At 35.3% G+C, this 14,854-nt stretch overlaps 2 protein-coding genes and 1 long non-coding RNA gene across 3 annotated transcripts; 2 read left to right on the forward strand and 1 right to left on the reverse strand.

Annotated features, from left to right (window-relative positions):
* The first annotated feature begins 2,462 nt into the window (after positions 1-2,462).
* Positions 2,463-2,753, forward strand: LOC108372625 (trypsin theta-like). The gene has a single exon (XM_017628355.1). It carries the CDS (start codon positions 2,463-2,465, stop codon positions 2,751-2,753), a length of 291 nt encoding a protein of 96 aa, XP_017483844.1.
* An 8,053-nt stretch (positions 2,754-10,806) lies between these two features.
* On the forward strand, positions 10,807-11,262 carry LOC108372627 (uncharacterized). The gene is made up of 3 exons (XR_001848873.1): positions 10,807-10,843; positions 10,924-11,018; positions 11,074-11,262. It is a non-coding gene; the product is annotated as an uncharacterized LOC108372627 (long non-coding RNA).
* A 90-nt stretch (positions 11,263-11,352) lies between these two features.
* Jheh3 (Juvenile hormone epoxide hydrolase 3) lies at positions 11,353-13,233 on the reverse strand. The gene is made up of 4 exons (XM_017628356.1): positions 12,848-13,233; positions 12,572-12,771; positions 12,299-12,503; positions 11,353-12,223 (listed from the first exon to the last, which is right to left on the reverse strand). The coding sequence occupies exons 1-4, from the start codon at positions 13,037-13,039 to the stop codon at positions 11,438-11,440; spliced, it is 1,383 nt and encodes a 460-aa protein (XP_017483845.1). The 5' UTR covers positions 13,040-13,233; the 3' UTR covers positions 11,353-11,437.
* Positions 13,234-14,854: the final 1,621 nt, after the last annotated feature.

The raw sequence follows: 14,854 nt of genomic DNA on the forward strand, positions 1-14,854 counted from the left end.
ACAAGTTTGAAAAAGTAGACGACTTCGTTTATTTGAGAACCAGCATTAATACAAATAATAATGTCAGCCTTGAAATCTAACGGAGAATCACTCTAGCCAATAAGTGNCTCTATAAGTCACTCATCATGCCTGTGCTGGTGTATGGCGCGGAAGCATGGACAATGAAAGCATCTGATGAGGCGGCTCTTGGAGTTTTCGAGAGAAAGATTCTGCGAAAGATTTACGGACCTTTACGCGTTGGTGATGGCGAATATCGCAGACGTTTTAACGATGAGCTGTATGAGCTTTACAACGATGTAGACATAGTGCAGCGAATTAAAATTCAGCGGCTCCGCTGGCTTGGTCATGTCGTTCGAATGGACAGAAACGCTCCTGCTCTGAAAATATTCAACGCGGGCCGCGATGCTGGTAACAGAGGAAGAGGAAGGCCTCCTCTGCATTGGAAAGACCAGGTGGAGAAGAACTTGGCTTCACTTGGCGTGCTGTTTTGGACTCGGTCAAAATCGCTTAGGCGGTTACAGCGCCAATAAAGAAGAAGAAGAAAGAATAATTAGCATAACGAATGCGAATGCGAATATTCGCAACATCCCTGGTATATACATGCATCTATATATATATGTATGTACATTAGACTGCATCACCAAAAAATGTTTCGGTTTTTCCGCCAGGATTACAGAATTTATTATATTTTAAGACGTCCGCCAAAATATTTCGGAAAAATATTAAGATTTAAGCGAGCTGGACCGATTTGAAAATACCTCCAAAAATCAAGTTTTTTATGAATAAAAATAGTTTCTTAAAGAACTTTTTGAAAAAAGTCCCCTCAGATGACAAATTAGATTAAGCTTAAAAAATCTATATAAAAATATTTAAACATCTTTTCAACGGAATCGTAAGAATGAGATTTTTGATGCTGATTTTTTACTTTTTTCAAAGATTGGTTTACGAAAAACTTGAATAACTGGGCCAAAAATGTTTTTATTTAGACTTATGGGATCTCAGTAGAAAGGTATTTTCACACTGTTTTTATTTCTGGCCAAAAAAACGTCATCCGTGTCCCATCTTGTTTTTTCGAATACCAAAACATCTTAATTCAACTCTGAATGACGTTCGTTCATCCTACCTTTCTCTTCCATACTTTGAATGAGTTTATTAGCAAAGAAATAAAAAGGGTGAGAAAATACCTTTCCAATGACACCTCTTAAGTCTGAATCGGAAGAGTTGAGGTTCAGTTATTCAAGTTTTTCCTATACGAATATTTGAAAAAAGTTAAAAACCAGCATCAAAAATCTCATCATACGATTCCGTTCAAAATTTTTTTTTTAATTTTTTTTAAATATTTTTATGCAAATATTTTAAGCTTAAACCGTTTTGTCATTTGAGGGGATTTTTTCAAAAAAACTCTTTAAGAAACTATTTTTATTCATAAAAAACTCCATTTTTGGAGGTATTTTCAAATCGGTCCAGCTCATTTAAATCTTAATATTTTTCCGAAATATTTTGGTGGACGTCTTAAAATATAATAGATTTTATAATTCCAAGGGAAAAATAGTACAGACTTTTTTTTTGTATGGGGAGTGATGCAGTCTAATGTACATACATACACTCAGAAAAAAGGCAGCCAAATATATTTCTCTCAACACAAGATTTGGTGTAACTGTAACCAAATCACGTGTTGAGAGAAACATATTTAGTTGTTGTAACTAAACTATTTTCTCAAATGGTGTGTGCTTTTAACCAGACCCACCTATCGACATGTTTTTCGACCCACTGAATCCGAATATGAAATCCGTTTTGCTCGTGTACCTCCTGAATTCGGCGTTAATTGGGAAAATTGTGAAAAAATGGCAAAAAAGTTGTAGTGGAAATTGTGATTGATATTGCGCTGCTATGGTAATACTACTAGTTATAATATCGCAGTAATCGTGTTGCCAATGGTAAACAATTTTTTTTTCTCCATGGTTTTATCTCCATAATTGATTTATTAGCTAACCTTTAAGTTCAAGATTTGAGTGTTGAGATTATCTTAAAATTATTTTACGGCCGGCGAATGGAACCCTATATAAGAGCGCAAAACCTAGTGTCGGGCTAGTATCAGATTTCGCACTATTTACGAGTAACTTCCATTACGAGAACTTGAATTTTTTTCTATTCATAAAATGTCAAATCAATTTATTTGCAGTTTATTTTTGTTGATCGCAGCTACAAGTACATATGTATGCTGTGGCAATTAAAGGTAGCAAGCCCATCTCCATAAGCGATAATTCCTTCCTTGTCTCAGTGGAAGGAAATAGTGGAGGTCGCATCTGTGCTGGTAGTTTAATTGACAATGAAACCGTTGTCACTGCTGCTACGTGCTTGGCTTTCTACGATCCTGATCAATTGGTTGTGGCTGTAGATAATGGCGCTAAGGTCATACAAATAGCAGCATATCTTTTGATCCTTACTTCGATTTTGTCACAATGGAAAATGATATTGCCGTCTTGAAGTTGGCCGAATCTGTGAACGCTAATTACTTGGAATTGGCTACCGAGCAACCGGCTTCCGGTTCCAGTGGCATACTTGTTCGTTTTAATGCGAACAACACTGTTGCGGAATTTGCTGAAACTATATTAAGTATTGAGGACTGCACTTCAGGAAAGTATAAATACGAAGAAGGTGATTTATTCAATACAATGTTGTGTGCTCTTCCTGAGGATACTGATGCTTGTGGTGGCCCAGCGGGAAGCCCTTTGTGTCAAATAATAAGTTAGTTGGTTTGATTTCCTGGGGTTATGGCTGTGCAAACAAAGACAGCCCAGCCGTTTGTACCAACGTAGCATCCCTGCATTCATGGATTGAAACGACTTCTGAGAATTTGTAAAGTTTTAACGAAATAATAGTAATGATAAAATTGTGTTTTTTTTAAAGAAATATGTCGATAGAATTACGAATTTCTCAAATTAAAAAATAATTCCGTTTTATGCAATAAATATACATATGTATCAGCTTATTTTTAGTCTACGTTTGTGAAACATTAAAACCATTTGCCGTTCGGAGGCGGCGTAAAACTGAAGGTCAACATCAAGCCGCAGAAGCTCGGCCACGCACTAACGAATGTGCAAGAAAAATTAAAAACTTCCTCAAAAATCTCGATGTACATACACACATCCATACACTGGCAATCTAGAGTGAGTGCATGGTGTCTTTTGTTTATTATTTGCAATGATTTTCAAGTTAAATTTTGTTTGGTTATTTTTAAGTAAACCATACTTTAATCAAAACCGCATAAATCAAACTTTCAAACTTTATGCAGAACGTAGAAAACTTCAAAAAAATTTCATCTTAATTATTAACATTTTAATCTGAATTTTTGGAAAAATTTTGGGTACGCACATAAATCGGCTATGTAATTCTAGTGAAACGAGTACAAGTTTTAAGCGGCTAAAAAATCGCGTTGATTTTTNTCTGCGTACTCAAAATTTTTCTAAAAATTCAGATTAAAAACTTCAAAACTTAGACGAAAATTCGTTGGTTTTTTCTAAGTTATGGTATAGCGTTTGAGAGTTTGCCTTATGTGGTTTTGATTAAAGCATGAACCACATGCACGATACCAACAATGGCTTTTTGGAATGTATGCATTTTAGATAGAGCTTTACTTGTACATACGAAAATATGGTGTTTTCAAATCAAAGCGGAATCGAAGATCGTCTAGCTTTCCACCGGCCATCTTTTGCATGCCTAAGACTAATATACATATACATAAAGAAGCAAAAGCTTTTAAGTTGGGACACAAGGAATCGCAAAACAAAATCTTTAAATTGAAAAAAAAAAATATTTGCCTTGTAAATAGACTTGGTCAATGTCTAGACATCTTTTAAAGTCTAAAATGTCGTATACATTTATAACGCTGAGCATAACTATCCGACATTAGTCCACAGGCTTTAACAGGAACTCCTATGATCCGCCTGTCAGAGGGAGATGAGCTCAAAGGTACTCTGCCTAACATTGTATTCTCCTCCAATGTTACTGTAAATATATAAGAAGAGACAACACGTTATAATTGTAGCGAGTGTGAACATCAGGAGCGTGCCTTCTCATTTCATCCAATCAAAAAACGTATATGGGCAAAAGAGAAGGCGCGCTTCTGATGTATACACTCGCTACAATTATAACGTGTTGTCTCTTCTTATAGATTTACGTTCTTTGGTAAAGGTGAGTGCGTACATAGATAAAGAAAATGATAAAGCCAAAGTAAAAATGAAAACAAAAACAAAGATGCGTAAAGGTAAATGCAAAAATTAAGACCAAGGTAAATTTGAACACTTAATTTACATATATGTATAAAGGCAAAGGTGAAGGGTAATATGAAGAAAATGATAAACATAAAAGTAAAAAAAGATAAATATAAAGAAAAAGATGATGATGGGGATACCGATAAAAGTAAAAATGAAGAAAGAGGATGAACGATTAAAATAAAGGTAATTATAGTGAAAAGGATATAGATAGAGACACAGACATAATCTAGGAACTATTTATAGATTTTCGGGATTCTCGGAACTTATCGATATAATAATAAATTTTTGTTACCGAAATTTTTGTCGGTTTTGTTATCGATTTTGTTAGCGATGTTTTTATCCAGTTTGTTATCGATTTTGGTATCGATATTCTTGTCCATTTGGTTATCGATTTTACAGCCGATACTTTTGTACATTTTGTTATCGATATTTTTATCTATTTTGTTATCGATATTTGTATCGATTTGGATATTTTTACCGGTTTTATTATCGACATTTTTTGTCTATATTGTCATCGATTTTGCTATCGATATTTTCAGCGATATTTTAATCGATTTTTTTACAAATATTTTTATCCATTTTGCTATCAGGGGTACACTTTTGTCTATATAGAACAATGCTAGGAGTGAAACATTTTTGGACTACTGTGTGCTACTACCTATTCATTCCCAGTAGAAAAATGCAATGTATAGTAATCGAAAAAATTATCAGTAAAACAACCCTTTCCACATTCGAAAATGCATTTTTTTCCCCTAGGGCGATGTCATAAGAAAAGTGGTGCATTTTGCATTATCTAGTATCGAGAAATGAATTTGTTTTAATATGAAATTTCTGGAACTCTTTGGATATATCAGAATGCTGATTACATAGTTATCAGTAATATAATCGAAAACTCATAAGAAATACATTATATTATTTATCACGCATGTAATGCATTACTACTTCTTCGACTGGGTATGATCATCCAACGAACAAACAAAAAAAAAAAAAAAACGAATCAAAGTGAAAGTCAAACTCACCCCTGAATCTGTGTCTCAAAGTGCGGAAATTGTTTGAGAAAAGCTTCGCGTTCACTCCACTTGGGCAGGTAATTGTCCCGCCAATATTCGACCACCAATGCCTTCTAGTGGCTCATGTAGAACGAGTGGTTGTGACAGCTGTGCTTTGAGATCTTCTATTACCTGCAAAAGTAGTTGCATTCAAATAAATTACATACTTAATTAAATTACAAATTTATTTTACTGAACATGTTGCTCATTTACTTCAATAGTACCATAATCTAAAAAATACAAATATTGAGTTAAGTATTTTCGCAGAAATTACCGCAACCTCTTCTTTTATGCTGTGTAAAAATTTCATAGATGTAGGGTTACCAGTACGATAAAATATATGTTCAGTTTTACTATGGGAGTATATCCTCGCCCGTATGCCAGAAATGTGAATGTGTAAAAATGAAAATTTAGAGAAATCAGCTTTGAAATTCGAAAATTTAAGCAGTTTTTCTCGAGTTTTGCATTTTTGAATTACGATACCGAGCCCTAACCGCCAAAATAACGTAAGCGACATTTTTTTCAAGTTTTTCTTTTTGATGCAGAAATGCATCTAGACGCTCTAGGAATATTTCTGCATCAAAAAGAAAATTTTGAAAAAAATGTCGCTTACGTTATTTTGGCGGTTAGGGCTCGATACTATGTAAATATTGAGGTATGTATACATATTAACGTTTGTAACTACATATGTGGTATACATATTAATACCTTTGGTTTAACGCTTATATCAAATTTTTTATGTCGGTATTCTCTTTGTAATTAGCAGCACTGCCAGGCCCCCAATACTCCGTATCGCTTAATGCAGGCAGCGGCGCCGAACTTGACAATAAATCAAGCCGATCTACAAAGACGGCCAGGACGACCACGAGGAGTACAAGTAGAACTTTTATTATTGATCCCATTTCGTGTACAGTTCTTTAAAACCGGCGGGCAAATTGGAGCGAATATATTTTGGAGTATAAATCATACAACTTTTTCAATTATCCTTTAAGTTTTGATTTCATAGAAAAAAGGTGTAAAAAACACTGTCAGAGAATAACCGGCCTTTCAAATCAAGTAATGGATAGAAACTGGCTAACGAATTAACTTTTTGGAACTTTTGTTGTGGCGGTTGTATGATTGTTTCTGCAGTTTATTTCTAAGAAGTGCCGTTGAGCATAACGGTGAGAGCAAAATTAAAGACTTTGTGAAGCAAACTGAAGAAGCAAGAATGATATAATACAAGATTGCACATTCCCGACGTCGATGACATTTGTGGGTAAAAAGTAGCGAAGCCGAATTGGAGGATAAAAGAGAATGCGAGATTAGTCAATTATCTTAATATTCCATTTTTCGATAGGAAACGTCTTTTAATTGCTTTAAATTGTGAAAATATATGATTTGTAATAAAAATTAATAAAAAAGATTTGAAAAAGGTGTGATTTTAGTGAAAGTGTAGTGAATTTCAGTGCATTTAAAATTTTTGAGGCGTTGTTTACGAAAATCGAGAACTGTAAAACTCGGCAAGACCAACGCGGCGGTTTGCGAAATGCGCCACCTGTGCGCTACATCGCGCTAAAGAAAGTTATATGTACCTATGTATGTATGTGAGTATATTCTAAGAAACAAAAAGGGGCAAATCAAACAAACATGAGATAGCATATTACTTATTACGAGTATTTATAAAGAAATCTTTTCCAAATTTAAATACTTATTTACCGGATTTAAATAGGTACTTATTTACCGGCATACATACAGTGTTGATACACCTTTGTAGCCAGCTAATTAAGTTAAGTGACATTTTGACCAGTTTTGGCTATTTTACTTTTGTATATTTAATGATAAAGATAAGTTGACTGTTCTCATCGACCTGCGATTCTCGCAGGAGCTTTCAATGTCAACTTTTCGCTGGCCGAATCTGATAGACTGACAAATTTTTAAAAGAAAAAATTTCATGGCTAATGGTTATTGGCAAGTTAGTTATAAAAAATTAAAAATTAAAGCTCGTTAAAAAAATTTCAAGTAAATAAAAAGAAAAATATTAAACATTAATAAAACTGGTAAAAATGCTACCTAACTAAATGAATCAGGTATATGGGTTATGACCTTCAAAATAAACAGGATCCAACATCGAAAGTTTAAGACGATTACAGTTATTGGCTTATTGCTCAATATTGATCTTAGGCGGAGTATTGCAGATAAAATATCGATAGTACTCTCCGGTTCCAATAATAATACCAAATTATGTATTTAACCATTTTTTAATATTAACTATTTTTTATAGGTCCCCAAAAACCTAAAAAAAAATCAATCAGAGGACATATAAAAAATCGTTAGTATTAAAATATGGTAAAATATTCAATTCGATATTATAATAGGATGTCTCCTGAAGAGAAACAGAGCTTTCCGATTGAAAAATATTGATTCTTTTTTTAGGAATTCTACCCCATTTCTGGAAAAAAGTGTTTTTCCCATATAAAATTCGTAGAGGTAGTTTTAAATATATATATATATTTTTTTAACAAAGCCATATGGGTAATCTTTTTTTCCTTTTAATAAAATCCTAAGAAGTGAGGGCTTTAAATTAAAAACAAAAATGTTACCACCCTAATGTACAACACTCTAATAATGCACCCAAAACGGCTACTTTGTTGTCATTGACATTGGAACTTTAGCTGAGCATATACATACATACATACATATATTATTAAGCTTTTGCCTCTCAATAAAAATGCCGGCTGCTTGCAATCTCATTATTCTATACATAATTACATACACACTTAATATTCATAAATAACATATGTATGTACATATAAGTGTACAGTTAATGTGTTTAGATATATATAAGGTTCTACCTACCCTGTAGCGAAAATTTCAAAATCCTGGGTGTTAATATACGCTGAAGCTAATTTATTGATTTATTTATTATGTATGTAGCTGTTTTTAAATTTTATTGGGCCTTTAGTGAGCCATCTACCGACCTTTGTACAAAAAGAGAATTTCGAAAGAAAATGAGTTAGGGTTTTTCTTTATTAAGGTAACGATAAATTCTTGGGTCTACTCTTGCTCTTTATTTCAAAAGCGAAGCACTTTACCCCTCACATACGTATACTTATAATACTTAGTAAAAATGTAGTCGATTATGGTTTAGTGAGTACTAGTATATGGACAACTTTTTTATATTCCTACATACATATATTATGCTTTCCGATATTTATTTATTGGCGTGTTTAGGTAAGCCAGGAAAACATATCCTACAAGCTTGCCTTTAAAATATAACACACTCATATTTGCTACATATGTTTTGCTTCATCCCTCAAAGCGCCGGCTTTTCCGCCTCTCTTCAAATTGTACTTAATTTGAAGAAAAAATTATTCGTAACAACAGACGAATGCACCTAAAAAATTTGTATGTACATTTAGTTGCACATTTCATATCACGTCAAATCTATTAAACTCTACGAAAATATGACGAAAATCTGCCATGCCTGATTTCGGGGTTCATCTTGTAACATAGTATGTCATCAATCGCTATAATACATTACCAACCAGGGAATTCAGTCCCGTAAACGCGGGATTCCGCGCCATTTTTTGCGGGATCAGAAATGAGGGATTACACATGCGAGATCTGCGGGATTTTCAGGACTACAGAAACAAATTAAAAAGACGAATGCGAGTGATAAACGTGCTCGTCAAAATGTTCGTCGTGCATGGCTGTATTAAATATGCATCATTTTATAACCCAGTAGATAATTTTAGGAGTTAAAAGCCCTTCCGAAAGGCCTTCCTGACAGTCAAGAGGCGTTCCACTCTATATTCTTTTCTCCTTTATTTTTTGTATGGACTGCCATCAATGGAAGGGCTACCCATAGAAGGCCTTCCAGAAGGGCTTTTATAGGACGCACATACTTCCGAAGCCCTTCTGGAGGAGTTCATCGTGTTTCGCAATATGTTTTGAGATTAGAAGCAAATCTTGACGTGATGGAGCAAAACGGACTTCAGATTCGAGTTCAGCGACGCCAAAAACATTAAAACACCTCGCCTGGTTTTATTTACCTTTTATCGATTTTTGTTTTGTGATCCTGATTAAAATTTAAAACCGTTCGCCTTGATAAATAGCTTAAACTTTGTACACTTACCGATTTATGAACACATTATACAAGTTGAGAACAGTCCGTCTCTATCGATAAATGAGTGGGCCAGCGGAAAAATTGAATTTTTTCTTGAGCTTCCTTTCGGATGCTAACTTCCAAATACTCATTACTCTGGTTCTATTAGGGCCCGTTTTTCAGTGCCAGTTTAAATTTAGATTAAGGAAACTGAGTTTAAATTGAACAGCTGGTTGACATTTGATTGGCTTATCTTAGTTTAAACCAGCCAGATTGGGCGTTTAAACTGAGCTTAAACTACGGCCGTGCACTGAAAAACTGGCCCTTAGAGGCACAAATTCAGCTCTAATGTAATTTTCAAGAGTATGCTATATAGAATATACTACATTAACTTTACTTTATTTTGGGTAATTGTACCTGTGTGAAATATGAAATTGTGTGAATTTTTTCTTTATATGATGGTTACTTTTCATGCAAATTTAAAAACAAAATTTGAGAATCTTCCACCAATATTTTTAAAATTTATTTTTATTTTTTTGAAATATAACCATAGGTATAATTATAATACCCCAAAAGTTTTATGGCCTTATTCATAAAAAAATAAAATAGGTTTAAAGGGCTTTATAAATTGACGTTTTATAATATTTTTCGCAATTTATAAACCTTTTTAAAGCTACTTTATTTTTTTATGAATAAGGCTATTAGAGTGTGATCTGCATAAGTTTGGGAGGTATGTAAATTTGTTCACATATATCTCGCACTAAGTATGAAGCTACGTATAGTTTAAAAATTGGTTTCACACCGACCTCTTGACAATCTCCACTCAAATTCTGTCCATTGACGATTTTGTAGACAGTTTGTGTCATACACTCTGAAACCACATGCTTATATTGCAGAAGAACAGTCGTTTCATTTTAAAAGTCGTAGGGAGATTTTAGACGAAAGAGATGTGATCGTACAGTGTGTTTTGTTGTCCAAAATGCCGCCCAGGCTTTCTATTTTTTTTTTTATATTTTTCAATACTAAAAAATAATAAAGAAAAAAACGTAATTTTAATTTTTACTATTCTTTAGAAGCCCACAACTCAAAAAGTAATCATCATATAAAAAAAAAAAATGCACACAATTTCATATTTCACACAGGTTCTAAATTTCACGAATTCTAAAGCATCACCCTTTTTTCCCTGTCCGCTTGACGTGAAATGCCCCAAAAACATGTTTTTTAAATTCGACCAATATGTATACGAATATTTTTTTGCAACATACTTACTTGTTGGCCGCTGTGAGACGTATAATATAAATTTAAACGTTTTGTAGAAGAATTTGCTGGGTAAAAAATTAAATATCAATTTCTGATTTGATTTTTATAATTATTCTTGGAGCTATCGATTAATTGCAAACATTTCTATCTGTGATTGCTAGCTGTCAAAGGTGAGTGAGTAAATTTTAATTTTAATTTTTTCTGCTTGTTTTGTTGATTTTTATTTTTGTTGTTTTACTGTCGCATATAGAACCTTGACACATGACCTCATCAGAAAAAATCATACACTGGCGCGCGTGCACTGCAACATTCGAGACACCGAGAATAAATAATGGTTTTCGTTTGGTAAGACTAAGACTATTTATTTTCTTTTATTAAAATAAATCCTTTTTTTTTTTAGGTTGAGCCTGATTTCGTCTTCTTATTCGGAACCGGAAATGAGGTCCTTGATCACCTCATTACTTTTTGCAATTTACTTTTGGATAAATAGTGTTTGTTTTTTTGATGTTGCTTGGAAACGAGACTCGAACCCAGGCCATGCGGAATGGTAGGGCCCACTGCTAACCACTACAGCACAGCGGCCTCCAATCGTAATACAAATTAAAAATATTGAATTTTTACTTAATTTTAAACTGTATGAAAAAAAGTATAGAAGAGAATCAACAGTGTTTTTATTTGGTAACACAAATACACCAGAAAACTATAAGTAGGCGGATGAAGTGTTTCTTAATCAAATACATTTATTTAGACAAAAGCGTAGAAAATTACTCAAGATTCACCTTTTTCACAAATTCTTGAAAATTAATATACAGCATACCAGGCAATTCGAAAGCGGCAAAATGACCACCCTGATTGTAGTATGTGCTGTGCACCAAATTTGGAAATTTGTCTTTGAGCGCCCAGTCGAGCGCCGCCGTTAAATCATGCTTGAAGCGTGCACAGCCCATTGGCACTGGTGATTGCACGCGATCCAACTGCAAACCCAAGAACTCCTTGGATAAATTCTCTGCATAGAAGCGCACCGATGTCGTCGCCGTATCGGTGAGATAGTAAATCATGATATTGTCCAGCAGTGGGTCCAGTTTGTACACCTTGTCCATAGCGTTGAATTGCTGATTTAGACCAGGTCCAGTGACTGTTTGGAATTTTTCTAGGAAATACGCCGCCAAGCCGATTGGATTGGTCTGCAAAGCAGTGCCAATAGTGTCCGGTTTGGTAGCTTGTAAGTGGAAATAGCCCATCTCATAAAATAGTGACGAAAATTTTGCTTTCAGCGGGAAATGATGTTCGTAAAAGAAGCGCGAAGGCAAATAACGCTCTGGCGCCCAACTGGCAATAAACAATTTGGCAAGTGCCAACGGTGTGTACATAGTGCACATATTGGAATGGAAACCAAGTACATTTTCAGGGAAGAGCGTGCTAATGGCGCTGCCGGTTATGGAGCCCCAATCGCCACCTTGCACCAGAAATTTGTCGAAACCAATGCGTAGCATAAGGTTGCGCATAACAATGGCCATTTGTGCTGCATTGAAGCCGGGTTTGGTGGCAGGCTAAAAAGAAGAGACGAGAAAGAAGCACTTTAAGTAAGGCAATAAAAGAAAGAGCGGATGAATTGCTTTACTCACATCTGACCAACCATAGCCAACCAGAGAAGGCGCTATCACTTCATAAACATGGTCGTGTATGTCGGAAACGGCAACCAAAAGATTTATAAAGTCGTATAATTCGCGCACCGAGGCGGGCCAGCCATGCAGCAATAACAATGGCACTACCTTCTTCTGCTTGCGCGCTTCCTCTGAAGGTTTGGCGTGTATGTAGTGTATTTTGAGCCTAAAAAATTAATTGATGCCAGTTGAGAAAAACGAATGCAAAAAATGTTAGATGCCTTGCTTGTTTACCCCTGAATCTCGGTTTTGAAGTGTGGCAGCGAGTTCAAATAGGCCTGGCGTTGACTCCACTTGGGCAAATAGAATTCACGCCAGTAGATGACAATATGTTTGAGCGCATCCGTATTGAAACCATATTGGAATTTGATGCCATCCAATGGAGCTGCATACTTCCAGGTGCGGTTGAGCTGTGCGCGTAAATCGTCAATGATCTGCAGAGAATACAAATTGCTTAATTATTTATGTACATATGTAACTACATATATTCGTAATGTCAATTGCACAAACCGTTTGATCGTATTTGATTTTAAAAGGCACAATATCTTCCGGCGCTTTGTAATCTAGCCCCGAGCCAGGTCCCCAGTAAACATTTGTATCGAATTCCGGTTTAGGTAGTGGTTTCACTAAATTGTTGATACCGTGGTAAAGCCACGCGGTTATGCAAGCCAATACGGTAATACTAATTAAAATGGCCTTCATCTTCAGCAGTTGTAATCGGTTGACTTCTGCTTGCCGAAATTATCTGAATTGTTTTTTTTTTTTTATCAATCAGTGATGGTGCTTAGCTGAGTGGAAGTGCGTGATTAACACTCTGTGGATATCACGGTTAAGAACTTAAATATCAACGACTGCTTACAACGCTAGTCGTCCACACACTAATTGGCTTGTGTCAACGACGAAAAGGTACTATGTGGTTTTCTCCTACTATGATTGTAGATATTTATATATATATATATGTGTATGTTTTTATAGTTTCTGTATTTTTAAATTCGTTTTAAAGGTATTCACTTACCTAATTAAATTTATTAAAGAAATGTTTAACAAATGTTTATTGTCTTTTCGGGCAAGCACTAGCAAGTGTGTAAGAGCCAAGTATTTATTTTTTTTATTCAACGGACATCTTAACTTAATATTTTAAGCGAGAATTTTTTGTACATTTATTTACCTANTTTACCTAATTAAATTTATTAAAGAAATGTTTAACAAATGTTTAATTGTCTTTTCGGGTAAGCACTAGCAAGTGTGTAAGAGCCAAGTATTTATTTTTTTTATTCAACGGATATCTTAACTTAATATTTTAAGCGAGAATTTTTTGTACATTTATTTACCTACATACATATATATATATATGTATGCATACATAAATACATTTGATACCGTGTGCCTTTGTGTCACTCACCTTTAAATTAATTTTATTAATGTAATTTACCTAAATTATGGAGGGAACACCTTTCCACCCTACTGAATTGTAGCAGCACGGAACGTAGTGGAGAAGACGAACGCGATCCCCAGTCGATAATGACGGAGTCGATGTTCCTCCGCCGGACTATGACGAGGTACGTATAGAAATAACGCGGCTGAAAAACAACAAAGCTGCTGGAGCTGACAGCCTGCCAGCTGATCTATTCAAGTACGGTGGCGAGGAGTTTATAAGGTGCTTGCATCAACTCTTATGCAAAATTTGGTTAGATGAACGCAAGCCCGACGACTGGAATTTAAGGGTGTTCGGCCCAATCCACGAGAAAGGCGACACCGCCTTTCGCGCCACCTACCGCGGGATCAGAATTATAAGCATAGGTTATAAGGTCTTATTACTGAAGCCCACCGTCAGTGAACTGATTGGGCCTTATCAGTGTGGCTTTAAACCTGGCAAATTCACCATAGATCAGATATTCACAATATGCCAAAATTTGGAAAATACCCGAGAGAAAAGGATCAACATGGATCACATATTTGGCGACAGCACTAGAAGGAGTTGCCTATATGCCGTTGAATTTGGCATCCCCGCCAAGCTGATACGACTATGTAAAATGACGTTGAGCAATACCACCAGATCCGTCAGAATTTGGAAAGACCTCTCCGAGCCGTTCGCCACAAAACGGGGTTTCAGACAGGACGACTCCATATCATGTGACTTTTTAATCTAATATTGGAGAAGATAATAAGAGCTGCAGAACTGACCCGCTCAGGAACAATTTACTACAAGAGCGTGCGAGTGCTGGCTTATGCCGTTGACATCGACATCATCGGTAACAAAAATAGCGAAGTCTGTTCTGTTTTTTCCAAGTTGGATAAGGAAGCAAAGCCAATGGGTCTAGTGGTAAACGAGGACAAGACGAATTCAGTTTCGGTTTAACCGGAATTGAGTTTCGTTTCTTCCGAAACCGTCTTACGGTTCTTTTGGAATCCAGTTTCGATTCTTCCGAAACCGTTTTTCGGTTCTTACGGAATTCAGTTTCAGTTTTTTCGCAATCCAGTTTCGGTTCTTTAGGAATTCAGTTTCGGCTCTTCGGG

Source organism: Rhagoletis zephyria, unplaced genomic scaffold, assembly GCF_001687245.7.
Source record: "Rhagoletis zephyria isolate East Lansing unplaced genomic scaffold, Rhagoletis_zephyria_1.1 Rzeph_scaffold_05934, whole genome shotgun sequence".
In the NCBI taxonomy this organism is placed as follows: domain Eukaryota; kingdom Metazoa; phylum Arthropoda; class Insecta; order Diptera; family Tephritidae; genus Rhagoletis; species Rhagoletis zephyria.